At 53.9% G+C, this 19,206-nt stretch overlaps 4 protein-coding genes across 5 annotated transcripts in view; 1 reads left to right on the top strand and 3 right to left on the bottom strand.

Annotated features, from left to right (window-relative positions):
- Window positions 1–83: 83 nt before the first annotated feature.
- Window positions 84–1,972, bottom strand: JTB (jumping translocation breakpoint). Its single transcript, XM_039849736.1, has 5 exons — window positions 1,643–1,972; window positions 1,506–1,543; window positions 1,245–1,327; window positions 752–831; window positions 84–378 (listed from the first exon to the last, which is right to left on the bottom strand). The coding sequence occupies exons 1-5, from the start codon at window positions 1,723–1,725 to the stop codon at window positions 222–224; spliced, it is 441 nt and encodes a 146-aa protein (XP_039705670.1). The 5' UTR covers window positions 1,726–1,972; the 3' UTR covers window positions 84–221.
- A 2,874-nt stretch (window positions 1,973–4,846) lies between these two features.
- Window positions 4,847–8,801, bottom strand: RAB13 (RAB13, member RAS oncogene family). Of its 2 annotated transcripts, XM_039849734.1 has the most exons (8): window positions 8,527–8,797; window positions 7,250–7,310; window positions 6,337–6,397; window positions 6,005–6,082; window positions 5,838–5,927; window positions 5,674–5,739; window positions 5,530–5,583; window positions 4,847–5,373 (listed from the first exon to the last, which is right to left on the bottom strand). In XM_039849734.1, exons 1-8 carry the CDS (start codon window positions 8,648–8,650, stop codon window positions 5,299–5,301), a joined length of 609 nt encoding a protein of 202 aa, XP_039705668.1. In that variant the 5' UTR covers window positions 8,651–8,797; the 3' UTR covers window positions 4,847–5,298. The 2 variants fall into 2 exon arrangements, with proteins under 2 accessions (XP_039705668.1, XP_039705669.1); XM_039849735.1 differs by lacking the exon at window positions 5,530–5,583 and having other exon boundaries at window positions 8,527–8,801.
- Window positions 8,802–11,211: 2,410 nt separating this feature from the next.
- On the top strand, window positions 11,212–12,736 carry RPS27 (ribosomal protein S27). The gene is made up of 4 exons (XM_039849739.1): window positions 11,212–11,371; window positions 11,660–11,768; window positions 12,354–12,464; window positions 12,651–12,736. The coding sequence occupies exons 1-4, from the start codon at window positions 11,366–11,368 to the stop codon at window positions 12,677–12,679; spliced, it is 255 nt and encodes an 84-aa protein (XP_039705673.1). The 5' UTR covers window positions 11,212–11,365; the 3' UTR covers window positions 12,680–12,736.
- A 272-nt stretch (window positions 12,737–13,008) lies between these two features.
- The window catches only part of NUP210L (nucleoporin 210 like), a 49,591-nt gene continuing 43,393 nt past the window's right edge, over window positions 13,009–19,206 (bottom strand). Inside the window, exons 35-39 of the mRNA XM_039849740.1 lie at window positions 18,309–18,458; window positions 16,762–17,012; window positions 16,127–16,328; window positions 13,896–14,000; window positions 13,009–13,422 (exon numbers count right to left, since the gene is read on the bottom strand). Of these exons, the coding sequence (XP_039705674.1) occupies window positions 13,157–13,422; window positions 13,896–14,000; window positions 16,127–16,328; window positions 16,762–17,012; window positions 18,309–18,458 (974 nt within the window). The 3' untranslated portion in view covers window positions 13,009–13,156. The remainder of the gene's footprint in view (window positions 13,423–13,895; window positions 14,001–16,126; window positions 16,329–16,761; window positions 17,013–18,308; window positions 18,459–19,206) is intronic.

The raw sequence follows: 19,206 nt of genomic DNA, 5'->3' as shown, positions 1-19,206 counted from the left end.
GTAAACCGGGCCTAACGTAGCCACCCCTGTCCCCCTCTACTCCATGACTTCCTGCCCCCAAACCAAGTTACAGTAGGGAAGGAAACTGCTTTGCTCTTTTTATTCTGCTCATTAATGATCCAGACGAGGAAGATGCCACCACAAAGTTCCAAAAACCCGGGGGCACAATCAGTCCATTCCACTTTCTGTGTCTCAGACCCATGTCAAAGGGTAGAAGGTAGCTATATAGACTCGATTTGCTTCCGGACCTTTTCTAGAGCTTTTCTGTCCAGCTGTCGCTGACGAATGATGACAAGGCAAGCAAACACCAAGGCCACACTCACAACAGCCCCTTCAAACTTCCAGAATAAGTGCTGTTCCATCAGCGCTGAGCGGCAGCTGAGGGCGGGAAGAAACAGTTATTCGCAGGGAAGGCCAGAAAGGCTGTCCTGGACCAGCCCAACCGAGACCCATCCGAGGAGAAGAGAGGAAGCCAGAGTCAGTCTCCCAGTGTGTTTACAGTGTACAGTGCATAACTGCCACGCAAATGGACCGCTGAATTTGTTTTCTGGAGAGACAGCAGAGCTGGTATTAACCAATCTCACTGGCGAGAGAACATGGCCAATGACACAGCACTGAGGCGGAGACTTGGGTTCCTCGTCCACTAGGTCCTGCTCCCTCCAGACCCTGAGGAGGAGGTGGGACTGTCTACCCAAGGTCAGGGGAGCCAGGGAGGCGAGCTAGGAGGTTTCAGGAGAGAAACAGCACTTGCCTTCTGAACTCACTCCTTTTGGAGGAGCTGCAGGTGATCTTCTGCACATACCCCGTGGAGCCACACTCGGGGCTGGCTTTCTGCCAGGAGAAAAGGACCCAAGAGCCTGTTACGGAGGGGCCGCGCCAGGCGGAAACCGCCGTTCAGAAAGAGCGGGTGCTGTGGCCCAGAGATGTCACGCCACAGAACTAACCAAGAGTGCTGATGAGGACAGGGAGGTGGTGGTTGCTTGACTGGGATCATGTGTTAGAAAGAATACTTCAGGGGCCATAGCCTAGGAGAGGCGGGGACAGGCTCCAGAGCCGGCTGGATTAAAAATGAACAGGGCACGGTTATTAGCTGAATGCTGCCATGAACTTGAAAAGAAAAGGGTGTATTCTCGGGGGAAGACAAGTTCAGGACATAGACTGCAAAGAAAAAAACGAAAAGACAACACAAAGGTATACTTAGCAAGATGCAGTAAAAACAAAAACAAAAACAAAACCATACTCACCGCCTGGAAATTAGAGCACGGGGCACAGTCTTCTGTCACCACGAACTCTTCCACCTGCCAGCACGGCAAATTCGCGGTGCTCACTGAAAGATAAACGCCAGCCCCGGACCTCATTCGCAACCATTCCTCCCAAAGGTTCTGCCCGCCCGACCCCCCAGCACACCTCCGCGCCCCGTCCCACGTGCTGCCGCCCTTCTCGGCTGTGCTCTCTGCGGACAGGAGGGTGTCGACACAAAACGAAACACGCAGACCGCCACCCACCTGACTGCTTGTCCTCCCGCACCGGGGCCTCGGCTTGGCTGGTGAGGGGGAGAGGGGGCAAGAGTCAGAAGCCAGAAAGCAGGGCAGCCCCCCGTTCCCGGGGGCGAGGGCCGGCCGACCCCGGGTCCCCCAATTACCAGAGCTGCAAGGCGAAAGCGCAGAGCACCCAGCAGAGGGGGCGGCCCGGGGGGAGGCCACGCCTCCCGGCGCCCGCAGGCATGGAGCGCTCGGCGTCGCACCTGTCGCGACGGAGGGGCCTGGGGCCTGGCCGCGCGCCCCCGTTCCAGGGCAGGGCTGCGCGACGCTGGCGCGGCCCCAGGTCAGAGGCGCCCCTGGGGCACCCACGGCCACGGCGAGAAGGGCCGATGCTTCCGTTGGGCCCGCAGGTGCTCGGGGGCGCCCGGGTCTAGCGCCCCCGCACCGCCGCTTCCGCTGCCGGCGCGGCCAGGGTGCCGCGCGGAGGCCGCTGGGCGCGCGGCGGGAGGGGTCCGGGGGGGCGGTCCTGGGGGCGTGGCCAGGTCCGGGGCGGGGCCGCGCGAGGTGCCCGCTGGGCCTTGTAGTCCCGCGGCTCCCCGGCCCGCTCCCTGCCTCCGCGTCCCCGGGTCTCGCGCGAATGGAGTCGGTGGGTCCCGGGTTCTCGGTTCCCTGTCCCCCGGCTGTCGCCTGTCTGCCCCCCTGGGCGAAGTGAGCAGCGGGACGGAGAAAGGAACCCGCCCTCGCCCTCTCAGGACTTTGCCCCCCCTTGAACCCTGGGACTCACCACCAAGCCTCAGCCTTCCCGTCCCTCGCGCATCCCATCCTTCCCGCCGGACTGTCCAGCCGAGAGGCCTGGCTGACGGTCCAGGGCCTTTCTCCTCCCTCTAGGAGCAGGGCTACCGGGACCCCGGAAGACGCGAAGCCTCTCCCCGCCTTCGGGCCCCCGCTCAGCCCTAGTCAGATGTCACCTTCTCCCGTGTTGACTGAGTTACTCCCCACAACTGCCCTTGAACAGCCGCCTCAAAGGTCCTCAACTGTCCCTTGCTCCCGCACGAAGGCACAGCCATTACTGCAAGGTGGTGAGCCTGACATTTGTCCCAGGTGTGGCGTTCGGCTTCAGATGATTGTTGGCCACATGGCTTGAGGACGGAATCTGGCTCTCAGTGTTCTGTGCATTTTTTAAGGGTTTTTTTTCATCGAGACACAAACAAAATGTGTATGAAAAAAATACTTAAATATATTGCCTCATATTTCTATTACAGTTTTTGAATTCGAAATTTAGCTCATTTTGATCCTCAGCAATCCTGAGGAGTCAGAGTGGGTGTTACCCCTGTTTTAAGAGTAAGCGCAGAGTGTGGGTGACTTGCCCAAGGTCCCCCAGCCAGTGAGTGCCACAGCTGAGGCTTGAGGCCACACTTTCAACACCCAGGCCAAAGATTTTGGCCACCTTCCCATCCCCGCGGAGTTAAACCTTTACATATGTCCAGGATTGCGGCCACCTGCCCGGAACTTTGGGTTCATCCCCTTCTGTCTGGTAGTAGTCACTGTCCTAATTCTGCCAGAATTTTCCTCCTAGATCTACATATGTGTGTGTCTGGAGCCTCCCAGACAACTGCACCATGTGAGTTTTCTCAGATGCTCAGAAGATAGATAGGAGGTACTTAGAGTAAACTTTACATAAATTATGCACTATTAATAATCTGTTTATTAATAACTAGTCTTTGGCTAGAAAGACTTGTCGGAGGAGCACACACAGCAGAGTTAAGAAAAAAGTATGGGGATCTTATCACAAGGTTATCCCCATACTTTTTCCTGCTAACTCTGCTCCACAGTCTCCCCCACCCCCAAGCCTTTCTAGCCTAGAGGCCCCAGCTGCTCCCCCGCCCCCACAGCCCTAAAGACTAGAGCACTTCAGTTCGGAATTCACAGCATATCTGATGCTACATCCCAGTTCTGCCTTAAAACCAGCTTCCGAGGAGCAGGAACTACCAGGCTGCGGAAAGATCATTGTATGAGAGTTGGAAACGAAATCCTGGAGAAGGCCGAGCTTTAATTTTGCGATTTCCTCTACTTATTCGTGTGTCAGTAGTCGTATGTTACAGAAAGTAGGGTGTGGGTTTTTCCCCAGTCGTTTTTAGCTATCACAAAAGTTTGGGCTGAGATCTTGTATTCTGTGACTCCCTACCCAACCCCACCATGTCTCACCACAAAGCTTGTCAGATCTCACTTCCAACAGCCATACCAAATAATGACGAGGGGCCCTGTGCTGAAACTGAATTTTAAGATAATCTCTTCTGGGGTAGTCCGTCTTCCTCGGATTCACAACATGGAAGTCTTTCTTCAGCTCTTGAGGAAATTAAACTCGCCGGGCAGTTGACTACGGAGCTCGAACATAAGCCACAGGGAAGGATGTTACCCCATCGAAGCTTAGATACCTAATCCATTTATCAATCTATTTTCCACGTTTATCAAATTAATTCCAAGTTTCTCCACCCCCAGCACTGTCAGACTTTTTCCTGAATGTCGTCTTTTATCAAAAGAAGTGGCAGCACAAAAAAGGCTTTGCTGCTGACCGGAGGCGTGTGCCATCCACATCCACCTGCAGGCTCGGGGACTTCGTAAGTGCCTTGATCATCACATCCTTGAATAAAACTTCTAGCAGAATTTTGTCTAAGTCCATCTGACATTTTCATTACCCGATAAAAGATCAAATGTGTGAGATGTTGCTTAAAAAGTATTGTGTAAGAGTGCAGGGGGCTATGTATACTTAAGGGGGCTGTGTCTCAAGCCTGAGTTTTTCGGGGGTGGTTCTTTGGCCTCTTTGTAATTCAGGAGTTAGTGGCTGTTTCTGCTAAAATTTGCTTGTTCCTCATAAGACCACCCAAAGGTTGGTTATGTTAACTTGACCACTGCTTGGCGCACAGTAGATGCTCAACAAATATTTATGAATAAATGATAAAAGCAGATGATAATGCCTACCAGCTCCCTAAAGGGACGGCTGGCAGAGTCCGAGATGCTCGCAAACATCACAGAGTAACACACTATGCCCTGTCATTTCCCTCAGGCTACAGCTGTCACTCCCCTGGGGAGGCCTCAAAAAGCGTCCTTTTTAAAAAAAAAGAAAAAATCCTTCTGGAATTTCCCGGACAAGGCTCTGCCCACAGTGGTCCTCCAGCCCCATGACAGGGCGAGCATGTCCACACCCTCTGCCCCTCACTGTTTTCCTGCTGGGGAAGGGGGAGGTGTCGGACTGGTCCCGGCTCCCCGGACACCCGGCCAGACAAGGCGGCCCGACACCTCAAGGCAGGGGTCGGGTCTGAGTAGAAAGCAATCTGACAATAACGAACGCTACCCAAACCAGGGACGTCTGTGCAGATGGTGGCCTTTAATGCTGAGACCATGCAGAGTGACAGGATAGGACCGAACCCTCAGAGGGCGGTACTGACCAGCCTCTCATGGGACCCTCAAACCTGCCGGGTACCAGAATCAGCCATTTGTCCACATCCGGCTTTGCCCCGGGGCACCCGGGCAGGCCTGAGGCCCAGGGCCGCCCTCCCGCGCCCTCTCTCCCCACCTCCCATCACCTCCTCCAGCTTCCTGGGTCCTTCCCCTCTGGCTTCTCCCCCCTCCGTTCTGCCTCCTTTCCGTCTCTCCTCGTTCCTTCGCCTTCGTCCTTTCTTCTCCATTTTCCCTCCACTCGCTCACCTTGTATCCATCTCTACCCCTCCAGGCCCCACCTGCCTGCCCCCCAGCCCCTCGGCCCTGCCCCCGTCAGGCTCAGCCTCCAGGCTTAGGGCGGGGAGGCCACCAGGCGTCCTCAGCCCAGGGAGCACTTGGCGTTCTTCTTGTCACCGGTTTTCAGGTCGGTGCTGGGGGGCTTGCCGCTGTTTCCCTGGAGGCAGAAAGGGGGTGCGGGTCGGGGCGAGGACGGCTGGCGGGGGTCTCAGGCTGTTCACTGTCGGAGGGGCATGGGACCCACCCTCTCGGGAGGCTTCGCGCGGCTCCCCTCAGCGCCCCCCCCCCGCTCAGCCCGGCGGAACCGACTCACCGCTCGCCGGCCTCCCGACTTGAGTAAGATGTCCCGGGCCAGGGAGCTGAAGGCCTGACGGGAGCGGGGCGGTCAGGTCGGCCCGCCGGGCGCCATCTCCCTCCCGGGGCCGGGCGCCGGGGGCCGGGGGCCGGGGTACCTCACCTCGTCCACATTCATGCTGGATTTGGCGCTCGTCTCGAAAAATCGGATTCCGTGCTCCCGGGCCAGCTGTCGGGGGAGCGGGAAGAAGGTTGGGAAAAGGGCGGGTGCCCCGAGCGCTCCGCCGGGCCCGCCCCGGAGCCTCGCCCGCCGACCCCGACCCTGACCTTGTCCGCCTGCTCCCGCGGCACCTTCCTCTTGGCCTCCATGTCGCTCTTGTTTCCCAGCAGCAGGCGCTCCACCCCGGCCGAGGCATTCTGGGAGCAAGGAGGCCGCCGCTCAGGCCGGGCCCGCGCCTCTTCCCGCCCCTCCGTCCTCCCGGGCCTCCCCTCACCTCCTTGATGCTCTTCATCCAGTTCTGGATGTTCTCGAAGGATTTCTCATCCGTGATGTCATACACCAGGATGATGCCCTGGGGGACGGCAGAGCTGGCAATGGAGCCTGGGGCCACACTCCTGTCTAGGTCTCCCACTGTCCCCCAAGTGACCCTGCAAGTTTTATCCACGAGTCAAACGGCCGGGCCTTGCGGGGGCCCCCTGCGGCCCACGCGGGCACCCCCACTTCCCCTGCCCGAGCCCCTGCCTCTCTGTACGCAGAGCCCCCGTGTCGCCTCGGCCCTCGGCCCTCGGCCCTCGGCCCTCCCGCGCCCGCAGGCGCGCTTCTCACCATGGCTCCCCGGTAGTAGGCAGTAGTTATCGTCTTGAATCGCTCTTGGCCAGCTGTGTCCCTGAGGAGGTGGAACATTTCATGGGGTGGGACACAGGGAAGGGCTCCCCAAAGCGAGAACTGCCCCGGCCCCCGCCAGCTAAGAATTCAGCTTTGCAACGCGATGGGGCTGAAAGGCACAGAGTCGGGACACAGTGGAGGAGGATGACAGACAGACAGGCTGATCCCGGCCGGCAACAGAGGCCGAAGCCACGAGACCTCCCGGCTCATTCTCTGGGCGCCCGCTCCGCGCCAAGCACTGCGTACGTGTCATTTTACATGTGTGTGTCACGGCGTCGCATCCTCACCCTATGCCTGGGAGACATGTTTTATCGTCCCTATTTTACAAATGGGGAAACAGATTTGGGGAGGCGAAATGACTAACGAAGGTCATGCCGTGACAGAACCAGAATCGAACCAGTCTGTTCGTGTCCGTGGGACCCTAATGGCACCACGAAGCCTGGTTCCCCGTAAACACCTTCGGCTTCCCCGTGACAGCCACGTCAAACCTCCGCACTCGGCTTTCTGGGCTCCCCATCGTTTAGAGAGAGCATCAGACTTAGAACCAAGTCTCAAGCCGGCTACTCGCTGTTTAGCTGTTCGGAGCCTGTTTCCACATCGGAGCTGAACACGCGTTTGCCGTCCGGCTCAGAGGGAGCTCCGGGGCCGGGAGAGGCGAGAGTGACCGAAGAAGCTGAAAATAGTCGAGCGAACAGGAAGGGAGATGGAAGGACATCTGAGTGAAGCGACGGAAATGATTCCAAGTGCCGGGGGAAAAAGCCACGGGGTAAAGGAGAGGGATGAGGCCAAACAGGGGGAAGGGGCCGTGGGGGGCAGACGAGGAGTCCGGCGGGGAGCCCCGGGGGCCACTCACCAGACCTGCAGCTTGATCTTCTTCCCCTCTATGTCCACAGTGCGGATCTTGAAATCGATGCCTGGGGGCGGAGAGTGTGCGCTGAAGCTGAGGCGTGTGCGTGCACGAGTGTGAGGTGGGACACGGGAAAGGAGCGGCAACATCGCTGGAGGTGTGAAGCTAGAGGGATATTCTCGAGACCGTATTTGTAGAGCAGGCATATTGTTTTTACTCAGATCGTACGGGTTTTGCGGGGGAGAAGGCGATGACGATGCTGCGGGAGGCTTACGGCCCCGAAGGCGCCCCTTGGGTCCGAGCAGCCTTGCCAACTCAGCCTATCTCCTCCAAAACATTACTTTCGGATTCCTTTTCCCTTCTGTTTTCCCAGAACCCTCCTCTCTGGGCACCCACCCATCCGCCTGGCCCTATAGGGTCAAGCGTGAGGAGAAAGGTAGCTGAGGCCAGTCCACGTGGATTAACTAGTCGTAGGCCAGCCTTGGAACCAAGAAAGGCCGAGGGGAAGGAAGATCCTCCTGAGACTGAACTAGGAACGAGGGGCATTTTCCCTTCCCTTTTCTAACCAGAATTGTCTTGAGACTCTCCTTGTCTTATTTTCCAGACCAGAGGAGATGAAGAAAGATGAGGGGGGAGGGGGGCCGCTGCTCTTCGTGGAAACTTGGACACCTCCTCCAGCCTGCTGGGAGGCCTAGGGAGGAGGCTGAGTCACCGGGCTGACTCAGAGACCCCAAAAGTCCCCTCGTCCCCACCTTCTTCACCAGGCTGCCTTCCCATTCATGACTGCGGTCCTTGGGCCACCCTCGAGCAAACCTGGCCACTCTGTCCCACCCTCCCCTGGGCCCTGTTAAGTGGAGGGGCAGGGAGACTGAGAAGTGTGAAAATGTGGGGGTGCAGCGGGAAACTGAAACTGTGGGAAGGGGGCAGGTGAGCCGGGAGGCGGATGATACGGGAGACGGAATACAGGAAATGCGGAATGGGCCCCGGGTTCCCGGTGAACGGGTTTGGGGACGGTGGATCTGGGGGATGAGGGGGAAGGAGGGCACCGAGGAAACCAAGGGCTGGCAGGACGGAGGACTCACCTGGAGGCTGCGTGGAGAGGTTAGGGGTTTGGGTACCAACCAGACGCGTGTGGGGGATGGGTCTGAGACAGGGGCTGAGGGGCTGGAGTTTCTGGGAGCCTGGGCTCTAGGGGGGCTGAAAGGTGGGGCCACTAGGGCCCGGTGCCTGGGCTGGGAGGGCGTCGGGGAGTCGGGGGTCTGGGCTATGGCCAGTGGGCTCACCGATGGTGGAGATGTAAGTGTTGTTGAAGTTGTCCTCTGCAAAGCGAATGATCAGACAAGTCTTGCCCACCCCCGAGTCCCCGATCAGCAGCAACTTGAAGAGGTGGTCGTAGGCTTTGGCCATGGCGGACACTGGGGGAGCCGGGGGAGGGGCGGGGAAGCGCCGGGCACCGGCGGGCGGGATTGGAGGGCTGGCGAGCAGAGAGCCTCCGGGAGCCTAGGCCAGGAAGTTTTCCTCGCTCCCCGCCCAGGCTCCGGGAAGGAGAGGCGGCCCGCCTCGGGGCCCCACCCCCTGCCCGCCCCCACTCCTCGGGCCGGCCGGCCCGGCCAGCCGGCCTTCCGTCCTCCCAGCGCCCAGGCCCAGGCCGGCCTGCCTCCCGCCTCGTGTCCCACGGCGTGCTGCTGCGATCACCGCCCTCCACCTTTGACCTCGTTTTTCCAGTCTGAGGCCAGAGGCTGGAGCGAGGGGAAGTAGACGTCTAACCGAGATGACCGGGGCGGAAGGAATTTCGGAGGAATTAGAAGGGGAAAGTTTGGGGGAATGAAGGTGACGGCGGGGATGGCGCTGAGCGTTGGCAGAAGTTGGGGGCCGACTTTTGGAAGGGCCATTCAGGGAAGACAGACCCCGGGGGCGGTTCCAGGGTTCCGGTGTGAGTGTTCCAAGCCCTTAGTTCTACACTCCCAACAACTTTTGAAAAAAGCGGGACGCCCCGGGAGTGCGGGGTTATTCGTTGCGTCAGTCTGCCCCCTGGTGGAGCAGAGTGAAAATTAACGTTCCCGATACCGCGATTGGGCCCCGCCTCGGCCCAGCACACACACACGCACACGCACACACGCGCACACGCACACACACGCGCGCACACAATGCCACGCAGACACACCCAGACCTTCAGTTGGAACGGTCTTCCTTCTGGGAGCCCAGCTCAGAAAGGCAGAGGTAGGGACTACACCTGTCTGGTCTCACTCTGCGGAGAAGATGTGGCTCATTTAACAGCCGAGGCCGGGTTCCTGACACCCCACTGAACGGCTGTGGGTGCGTAGTCTTGGCAACCAGAAAACTGAAGTACAGCGAACGTAGCTATAAAGAAATGTTTATCTTGGCCTTTGGAAAAACTTATTCAGAATGTCTGCTTTTCTAATGGGGTCAGAAGAATCCTCCTTGTGTAAAGATAGTGCACTGGTTGTGAGAAAGTATCTTTTGTCACGTCACATCTTTGTCCCCTTTCTCAACACAAGGTAATCCCATTTTGTGCATTGTCCCACCTCCCAGAGTGTGTTCAAGCTGCATCACAAATCTCGAGTCTTCCCTCTTTCTCCTCACTGGCCCAGCCATTTCTCACAAGTCCTTTTAGTTACCGTTCAATTTTTACGGCTTATTCCGATAAAAATCCATCAGTTCTTTTCATCTTATTTTGCCTGGAACTGGACTGTTGGTTCCTTGCGATTTGTTATTCTTGCCTGCTTCTCTAAAAAGGGCTCGTGCGGGTGTACCCCGCCTTCGCTGGAACCTCGGCAGCCCGGCAGTGCTCGCCCACAGCCCATTCTGGCCTTGGGGTTCATGCTCATGAGCTCTTCCCTAGGGTGCGTTCCCCCCAGATTGTTGCATGGTTGACTCCTTGTCTTTGAGATTTCAGCTTAAATGTCACTTCCTCAGAGGTTTGACCAGTCCGTCAGTGGAACCAGTTTTTTTGTGTTTTTTTTTTAGATTAAAACAATTTTTTTTTTCAATCACAGTTGACAAACCGGAATCAGTTCTTACTGGCTTATGAGAACAGATTGTGCATGTCTCTTACCAACTCCGGGCTTAATGATGTCACATTGGTAGTTTGGAACCGTTGCCACGTTGGGAATATTTGCACCCCCCTGAAATTAGCAAAGGCAACAAAATGAGGGCGCTCCCCGACAGAGCCGGTGGTGGCGCGCTCGCGGGCTCCCCCGCCACTGGCGGCACTCTCGGGCCCTGCCCTCCCTTTCCTCTGGAATTAACCATATTCCAGGTGCCAGCTGGGGCATCTTCATTCCTCCTTCATGACAGACACTCCAAACCTTTGGTTATTATTGCAGAAGGTCCTTAACTCTTCACTTTCCCTTTTCTTCTCCTTCCGTCAAAGGTGTCAGTGCCGCCAAGGTTAGAAGTCGTGGAAACGCAGTGCTGGGGAAAACGCGGGGAAAGGATGCGGGCGTAAACTGGCACGGACTTCTCGAAGGCATCTAGTAGTACTTCGGACCATTTATGTGGCTTCTCTGTGCATCACTTTCCTAATCTGTAAAATCTGCATAATAATAGTGTCGACCTGTTAGAAGGACGCAGCGAGTCAGCGCTACGGGGGTGATGTAATCATTATTAGACGGAAGGGTCGAAGGAGACAGTCAATTTAACAACTCTAGTAGTAGGCTGGGGATGGGAGAAATATGAGGACTTCACTTTTTTACATTTACATTTCTGAATTGTTTAAAATAGGCAAACTAACCCAACCGAAAATTCGTAAAGAAATTTCAGAAGTCCGGACACTGCTCGGCCGGGCTGTCTTCCTCAGCAGTTCCTATTTGCTCGGCTCTAACTGTCAAAGTGGCCACTCATCCCTTGGAAGGGAGCAGACGCTCACCTCTGTCGGAGAGCCCGCTCACTCAACATGGCACGCATGTGTCACGACTACTGTTGACAGACCTTCCTAAAATGGCGCCCCCTCCTCGCCTCACCGCGAGCGGGCCGTGAGCGAATGACCTTCCCAACATGGCGGCCGTCGGCCCTGACGTCACTTCCGGAGGGACGGCGGATATAAGGGCCAGGATTTCCGCTCTCGCTCCTTTCCGGCGGTGACGACCTCCTCACGAGAACATGCCTGTGAGTTCCTCGCGGCAGGTTTCGGCGCAGCTGTCGCCCGGCCGCCCGCCCGCTGCCCTCACGCTGATTTCGGGGCGCATAGGGCCCTCGTGTGCCCTCCGCACTTCCGGGGACACCAACGGCGGGGGCCGCGGGGCTCTGCGCGGACGGGAGCGGAGCGGAGATAAGATGGCGGCCCAGCTGCGCAGACGCCGGGGCGGCCGGGGGCGAGCCCTCCCCGGGGTGCGGCCGCGGGGCTGGTTTCCTTCGCCGCCTTGGTCTCTCAATCTGCATTTCTGCCTCTCGTAGCTCGCCAAGGACCTCCTCCACCCCTCTCCAGAAGAGGAGAAGAGGAAACACAAGAAGAAGCGCCTGGTGCAGAGCCCCAACTCCTACTTCATGGACGTGAAGTGCCCAGGTGAGGCGGCAGCTCGCCCCACCGGGGCGCGGTGGTCCCGAGACCGGGCAAGGTGTAGTGTGAGCCGTGCCGGACCCTGGAAGCAGCCCCGACGCTTTAAAACTGGAGCGTACGGGACGGGTTCAGTTTTGCATTTTAGGAGGAGTGATCGCCCCTCAAAACTGCACACACAGACTCAGAGCCTGACGTTTCTGTGAGTTAGGGGACTGGGATGACGTGCCTTGCGCAGTTAGGACTCCGCGTGGAAGCGGGGGTGGGGGTCGTGTTGACCCATTACTGACCGTCCTTCCCTCGCAAGCGGAGGACTGATGACCCTTCGTGACCTGAGAAATCGTCGGTTCCACTCCTTTCCTTTTTAGGATCTAGGATTAGACAGTCACTCGTCAACCAAAAATTCATAGGTGGGGGGCAAGTAGTCCACATTGCCTCTGAGTTGGCTTTAATGTATATCTGGAGCCCGGTAATCGAGTTTAGAATAGGTTAGTAAGTTTCAAAAGTTTATATAACATGCATGTTAATACATGATAGCTTCCATTTAAGTGAAAGGCATGGCAAAAAGCAACCATTTCTTGATGTCTTTTCTAGGATGCTATAAAATCACCACCGTCTTTAGCCATGCACAAACAGTCGTGTTGTGTGTTGGCTGCTCCACTGTCCTCTGTCAGCCCACAGGAGGAAAAGCAAGGCTTACAGAAGGTAAATGGTTGATAAAAGGGGCCTCCTGAGCTGAAGCTGATAAGGTCTTTAAGTGGCTGGGTGTTAGCTAAAGGAGTTAAAATAGAGTTGCTTTCCTGTGGGTGGGCCATCGGTCATTTTGACCTGTGGAGGTGGGGTGCAGGGTGAGTAGGCTGCTGTCAGTTAACCTCACGCTTTCTCTTCCAGGATGCTCCTTCAGAAGGAAGCAGCACTGAAAGCACCATGAATTAAGATGAGTGAGGAACCATCCCAATAAACACATTTTGGATACATCCTGTTTATTGTCTTGTTTTACTGCTAGGAAGTTCCCACTTCAAGTGTTCAGGGGCAACAAGGAGAGTGGACTGCTAGAGTCATTTGGGGCAAGTAAGTAGCCACGTCCTTAAAACGTCCATTTGGGACATTTCTTTCCACCTAAGGCTCGTCGATAAGTCTTTGGAGCTGGGTTGAAAATGTGATACGCCATACAAATGGGGAATTTACTTTCACTTTTAAGTTTTTTTAGACTAACAGTTCATCTTTAAAATACCATTCGACACACCACTTTAACACAAAACAGCTTAGGCGTCTTTATTTACAGTTCTCAGAAGCCTTGTTCGGATCTTACGTGTATGGAGGTTGTTGCTAGGCTCCTGGTCTAGTGCTAGAGGGTTCCAGTCTCCTACAGCTATGGGGACTTGTCCAAGTGGAGGTTAGTGCCTTATACTCCACAGCCAGTGTTGTAGCCGACTCTGGACTGCTGGGGGTTGCGGACTCACGAACGGAGGGGGACAATGCGTGGCGGGAGTGTAAGCACCTAGAGATAAATGGGGAAGGGAGACAGTGAAGGGTGAATGAAAACGGCTACCTGACATCTGCAGGAGGTAATGGTGCGATTCTTCACCTGGCTGTGGTGTTCCTAGGGTTGGTACGTAAACCACTGGAACTGTCTGTAACGCGTTCAGGAAGGCATTGTATGCTGGAAAAAAAAAAAGGAAATGTCGCCTTTACTGATGTTGGCATCGAAGGAAGGCCTTAAGGGAGGGGCAGAGTCAACTTTAACATTTAGAGGTTCTTTAAAATATTGCTATAAATATTTCAAATTTAGTAGTAGCATGCTTAGGAATCTTTATTAAACTGTTAGAGGTATTGATCTCTGGCTAAAAGATGGTAGGATGTGCAGGTGTAGACAAAATAGTGTGTTTAGCTGTGAACATGAGCAAAACTAGGTTTGCAATGGCTTCCACTTCTGAGTATGTTTGCCATATTAATTTATTGCTTCTTGATAGTTGTAAGTTGAGCAGAACCTACTAGGCGACTGGCTAGGGCAGCTAAATCAATGTCAACTGCTTGTCCCAAATTAGATGCGATAACTAATTTTCATCCTTATTTAGTTTGTGAAATGGCAGTTTCCAAGTCAAAGTCCACGTGCTGAATATAAGGACTCCTTACCTAGAAAGAGGAAAGCTGTTGATGCCAACGCTGCAAAGAGGGTGTAGAGGAGGATCTGGTAAGAACCCACGAACTTCTGGAGGACACCTGAATCTTCACACTGATCTATGCGTTGGCCAGAACAAAAGATAATAGTTATTTTAATAACACATCCAGGGTAGATACTGATTTAAAACCATGCGTGGTCATAAGTATCCAACAGAAGCACTCAAAACCCAGACCTTGGGACATCATTTCGTTTCTTAAAAGAGGTGAAATACACTTGGCTCCACCTCTGGCTTTTTCCTGTTGCCAAAGTGATAAACTCTAGTTCTTGAGCCTCTTATTTTTTCCTCTTAGCTTATAAGGGAATAAGTCTTCTGCCACTTTGGAATGCCTGTTACCCTTCCCGTGCACTTAACTCCAGGTGACATGCTTCCCTTCGTCAAACTGTGACAATCTTTGATGATTTCAATTTCTAATTCTTACTACGTGAAACATTTTTTTGGATCACCAATAACCTCTTAAATCCAGGGGCCCCTTACCCGTTTTTGCTCAGAATGTCGTTTCTAGGGAACATTCTGATTTGTATGTAACTTTGTCCTTAATAAAACTTTAAACGTGTCTTTGAAGCATACTTGGCATCTGCCTTTGGTTATTTCAAATTCTTCAGTGTCTGGAACTCTTTCCTGCCCGCCCAAACAGCCTGAACTTACAGGCCTTCCACATAAATTGTCACCAGGCCCTCATACCGAGTTGCTATTCTGCATCTCTAGGTAGGACAGGACCTCCAGAGCCCTAACTGGGCTTACGCCTCTCTCCGTACTCTGTTTCATAACTTTCACAGCTTCACACTGTTTAAAAACCGCCCCTAAGAAGAACAGAGTTCGCCTGAAGTGCACATACTAAAAACAAGGTTCTCTAGTTCCTGATCGGGTCCCAGTTAGTCGAACGAGGCTTATGGCCTTCGTAGCACCTTAGACTGTTCTGTCTACACTGAACTAGGAGGTTCCTGTCTCCTCAATGGTACCCCGTCTTAAGATTTCTGCAGTCGGCGCCATGCCTGGCATGCAGCAGAGGCCAGCGCACGCCTGTGACAGATGAGGCTGGGCTGGGTATTTGTGTCTAAGCACTCCAGTGGACTGTTGCCACGAGGTCCTCTAAGGAATGCAGGGGTCTTAACCTTTTTTTATTTTTGCCATGGGCAATTTTGGCAGTCTGGGTCCCCTCTCAGATGTTTTCAATGCAAAAACAAGAATAAAGGAAACTAATTATATCAAAAGTTAGAAAAAACAATTTGTGACAATTATACGGTTAGCAAAATGTTGAAAGGCATAATTTGTGATGCAGTAATATGTATGCCTTAGTAATAAGTCTAGCTTCAGGTCTGATAATTACTGTAATTTTGAAAAATATTTTGAGAGGTGACAATTGGAACATGAATTCCATTGGTGACAGTCACATACTGCTGACAGTGGTTTGTTGCCCGTATTCCCATGAGTTGATTCAGAACCAGTGAACTGTAAATTTAAAAAAAATAGCTGTGACAGCACTTGAGTGGTGGAGCCTTGAAAATCTCAATTCCTCAATGCTTTACAAGGAAAAAACACCTGCCCTTTCGCGTTATGAGAATTAAACTGCATATTCACGTGCTTGGGATATTTGTTGACCTGTACACATCAAGTGCTCATATGAACAAAACCCTTTCTCCCCTGAGGAGGTGTGCGAGGGCTCAGCTTCATTCCCTCCCACTAAGTAACAGCAGTTCTGGCCCTTGAGGGACAGGCACACGGAAGTGGCACGAGGAGGATGGTTCTCCAGCTCTCCTGACCCCTTTCCATAGCGGTTTCCAGCCCGCCAAACACGGCATTGTCCTTAAACTGGGTAATGGCCAGAATCGGGACTGGGGAAGCTAAGTGTCGGTTCCAGGGTTATCACCATTTGCCCTTTGCTGACGCAGAAAGATCTGCTGCATGTTTTTGAAGCAAATGAACCATTTATCAGGTTTGGTAAGTGGTACACTTAAGGTGACGGATTCATCTTAAACTGATACGACTATCCTTAAACATGGTAAGTATAGCATCTGGCTCGTGATAAGAGCTGTCTGAAGGTTATGTTTTGGGTAGGCTTCGAGATGGATCTGTCTGTGCCCAGCTGGTCTGAGCAAATTCGGTCCAGTGGCTGAACTTTTCCCATCAAATTGGAAATAAGTTCTTTCCTCCGCTAGATTAAAAACGAGCCCCCGTGCTCACCTGCCCCAGGGTCCCTCACGCCTCTCACCAGCACGGCTTCACTCTGACCCGTGAGCACACAGGAGACATTGATGAAAATGGGTGACGCGCTCTGCCGGAGGGAGGTGAAGTTGACCACTCTGACGGGGTAGACGGCGATGCCCGACGTGAGGGGGGAGTGCCTGTGGCTGGAGACCACGAGGACAGGGGAGCTGGGGACAACCTTGGAGAAAAAACAGATGGAACTTGTTGGAACGGAGGACCGGTTTCGTGTCTGTGCATTCCACGCTTAAACACACACAGACACCTGGCTTTCTAGATCTAGTTGCCAGTAAGTCACTGCCTTTTTCACACTTAGATGTGTTGAATGATAAGGGAAAAAGGGAACCGTGAGAATAAAACAGGCTGCAAAAATGTTTTAAACTACAATTCTAAAGATGGTTTTAAGATAGCATTGGTGTTCTCTTCCAGGCTGGCAAAGCTCACGGTTCTGGGCTCTGGGAGCCCCCCTGGCATTGTGAAAGGGACAGGTTTTCTTTGTTCTGTTTAAGAATTTCCTGTGGTGAATTTTACCAAGTCATTTAGAAACTCCCTTTGGACTGCGAATGAAATGTTTTTTAAAACCCTGCCCTGTTTCGGTTCAGCCCTTAACATACCTCCAGCTTCTCAAGAACCCTGTCCACTCCCAGCACTCTTATCTCCCCGAGGTCCTGTTTGTGGCTAAGCACCAGTTCTGACTGGTTGATGTAAAAGGCTGGGACGAAAGGGATGAGGATTCTTTGCATGCCGTTCCTGGTGCGCTCGCTGATGAGGGTGGCCCACCCGTACACGGAGGTGTCAGCCGTGCTGAGGGCCTGCAGCAGCTCCTCTGGCTGGAGTCGAACCCTGATCAGGCAGACGTAAACCCCTGAGGAGGGAAAGCGGAGCAGGAGGTTCAGAGGCTCTACTGAGCCCACAAATTAGGATAGGAAGTAAAAATGGGGACACGTACATTCGAAAGAAAATGCGAGCTCGGTTCTGAGTGCTCAGTGTTGGCGCACTACGGGCCGGCAGAAGCCGGTTCGGGGAACCCACGACCGGACTCGCTGCTTAAGGAAACGTCTGCGGTCAGTGGGCAGGTCGGGGAGTGTTAGTGTGCCCGCAGAAACGCAGGGGCTGCAGAATGGAACAGTCGGTAAGAGTAAGAAAGGGTCTGTGGAAGAGGCGGGCCTTGGGTGGGGGCGGCCACTTCTCTAGCGAAAGCCCTCCGGACGGCCTTACTTCTGTTCGCAGCATTTTCGGAGTTACCCACCCTCAAACCTCAGCTGTTTTTGACACCCTTTCCTCCATTCTTCGGTCTTCTCCAAATCTTGCTAAGTCACCCTTTGAAATGCCTGACATCTGCCTGCTGGTTTCTCTCCTCTGTGCAGACGCTCGTCGGTGCATGCTCGGGTGACTGCAGCGGCCCCACTTACCGGCCGCCTTGCCCCGTTCTCCTTGTCCAGTCTCTGTGCTGCTAGTACATGACTTGAAAACTGCTTTCGAAGAGCACTTACTCCGGAAAACCTTACTTTACCCGTCTCTGCCGCCCCAGGGGCTGTGAGTACCTTCAGGCTGCGATTAATCACCTGCGCAGTACTAGTAAGAGTCAAAAGCCTCGTCCTCCCCCTCTGTACCTCCACTGCCTGTCCTGGTTCCAGGCACTCTGGGGCTCAGCAGTTTGCCGAGGGAACCTCCTTCCGTGGTTGCCCACCACCCACCCAGACCGTTTGTGCTGCCGGCCTGGGGCAGAAACCCCCCTCCCGATGTAGCACTGTCCTGTTTATGTGGGACATGGATCCTCGTTTTAGATCAGTGACATGTAAAGTCCTCCCAGCATAATGCCTCTTTCTCCTTTCTGCCTGTTCGTGCTCTGTGGCTTGGTTTAGCCTTCAGTTCAGCAGACATTCAGGCTCTGCTACTTACTGGGGGGAGGAGGTGAGTGAGATTTGAGCCAAGCCCTCAGAGATGACAGGGACCAACGAAACAGTACATCACAGAAAAGCATACACAATAGGAAGGTGTTACAGAGACATGTGAAAAGTCTGAATGGCTTGGACAAAAAGTGTTGATTGAGAGAGTCCAGAGTTACACAGCGAATGCCACTGGAAAGCATAAGCACAATAAGGTGACAGTTGTACACAGGACAACAAGGTGCAGGCCGAGCTCAGCCGGCGGAACGCACCTTTCTCCACGTTAAAATCCGCACGCACGTGGAAGACTTTGCTTGCCGGGATGTCCAGCAGGGTGTTGCTGAACTGCACGTGGCACAGCACGAGGGTCTCTGGAAGGAGGACCGCTGTGATGGCCTTGGCCTGGCTCGGGGTGCAGGATCCTAATAAGCAGAAGAGAGGTAAACAGCTTTGTCACGAACGAGAATTTTAAAGGGGAGACCATTATGTAGAGGCGGTTCGGTATCAAAGACGCACGAGGGTCATTTCCGCCTGACTCGCTACAGCCGCCGCCTTGCCGGTCCTGCTGCAGTCAACAGTGTGGGCCCATCGCCTCTGCTGGCCTGCGGTGGCTGCAGTGGGGCTTCCATTAACCATATGACAGGTAGGTGGTGTCCTCTGTCAAAGCTTTTTGGAATTCATCAGTGGGAATAAGACGGGGAAATTGGACAGCTATTAGAAATACTGCACTGCAATACATCTGGGAAGCAGCTTTAAGTCTAGAAGGTTTGTTTTCCATAACCGATTAAATATGACAAGTCAAATATCTCTAGAACTTCACTACAAGTGGTGCCTTAAAAGGAGCCACATAGCCAGCAAGAAGCCAACTGGCGCCAGGCTGGGGTCAGCGACGATGGATGGCGTTCTAAGCTAAATAGGGACTGGTGTCCTGGTAAGGTTTTCCCAGCACCGTTTCTTAATGGTTTCGGCTTGCTGAAGCTCTTTTTCAACTGCCAGCAGTCCAGTGACCATTCTCACCTCTTGGAAACTGTCAGCAATATCAAAGGAATGGTTTTATGAGGTTTCACGATAAGTTGTAGTTTTAGAAAGATTTTGTGGGGGAAAAAAATTGCAGTCCGTAAAATCATAAGATAGAAATGAGTGAATGTGCTATGAAGAAACACTTAGTAC

The sequence above is a fragment of the Pteropus medius genome, unplaced genomic scaffold (assembly GCF_902729225.1).
Source record: "Pteropus medius unplaced genomic scaffold, Ma_sr-lr_union100, whole genome shotgun sequence".
Lineage (NCBI taxonomy): Eukaryota > Metazoa > Chordata > Mammalia > Chiroptera > Pteropodidae > Pteropus > Pteropus medius.
This window is presented reverse-complemented; position numbering and strand designations above follow the sequence as displayed.

Bases quoted from the DNA above. Each gene is read 5' to 3' on its own strand.
- RAB13 (XM_039849734.1), bottom strand. From the start codon at position 8,650: ATGGCCAAAGCCTACGACCACCTCTTCAAGTTGCTGCTGATCGGGGAC. The intron at 7,311-8,526 runs GTGAGCCCACTG...CTCCGCCCCCAG, and splicing joins CACTTACATCTCCACCATCG to GCATCGATTTCAAGATCCGC. The intron at 6,083-6,336 runs GTGAGAAGCGCG...GCCGTCCCCCAG, and splicing joins CCTACTACCGGGGAGCCATG to GGCATCATCCTGGTGTATGA.
- RPS27 (XM_039849739.1), top strand. The intron at 11,769-12,353 runs GTGAGGCGGCAG...TGTCTTTTCTAG, and splicing joins CATGGACGTGAAGTGCCCAG to GATGCTATAAAATCACCACC. The intron at 12,465-12,650 runs GTAAATGGTTGA...TTTCTCTTCCAG, and splicing joins AAAAGCAAGGCTTACAGAAG to GATGCTCCTTCAGAAGGAAG.
- JTB (XM_039849736.1), bottom strand. From the start codon at position 1,725: ATGCCTGCGGGCGCCGGGAGGCGTGGCCTCCCCCCGGGCCGCCCCCTC. The intron at 1,544-1,642 runs GTAATTGGGGGA...CCCCCTCACCAG, and splicing joins GCTTTCGCCTTGCAGCTCTG to CCAAGCCGAGGCCCCGGTGC. The intron at 832-1,244 runs GTGAGTATGGTT...TTCTCCTGGCAG, and splicing joins CGTGCTCTAATTTCCAGGCG to AAAGCCAGCCCCGAGTGTGG.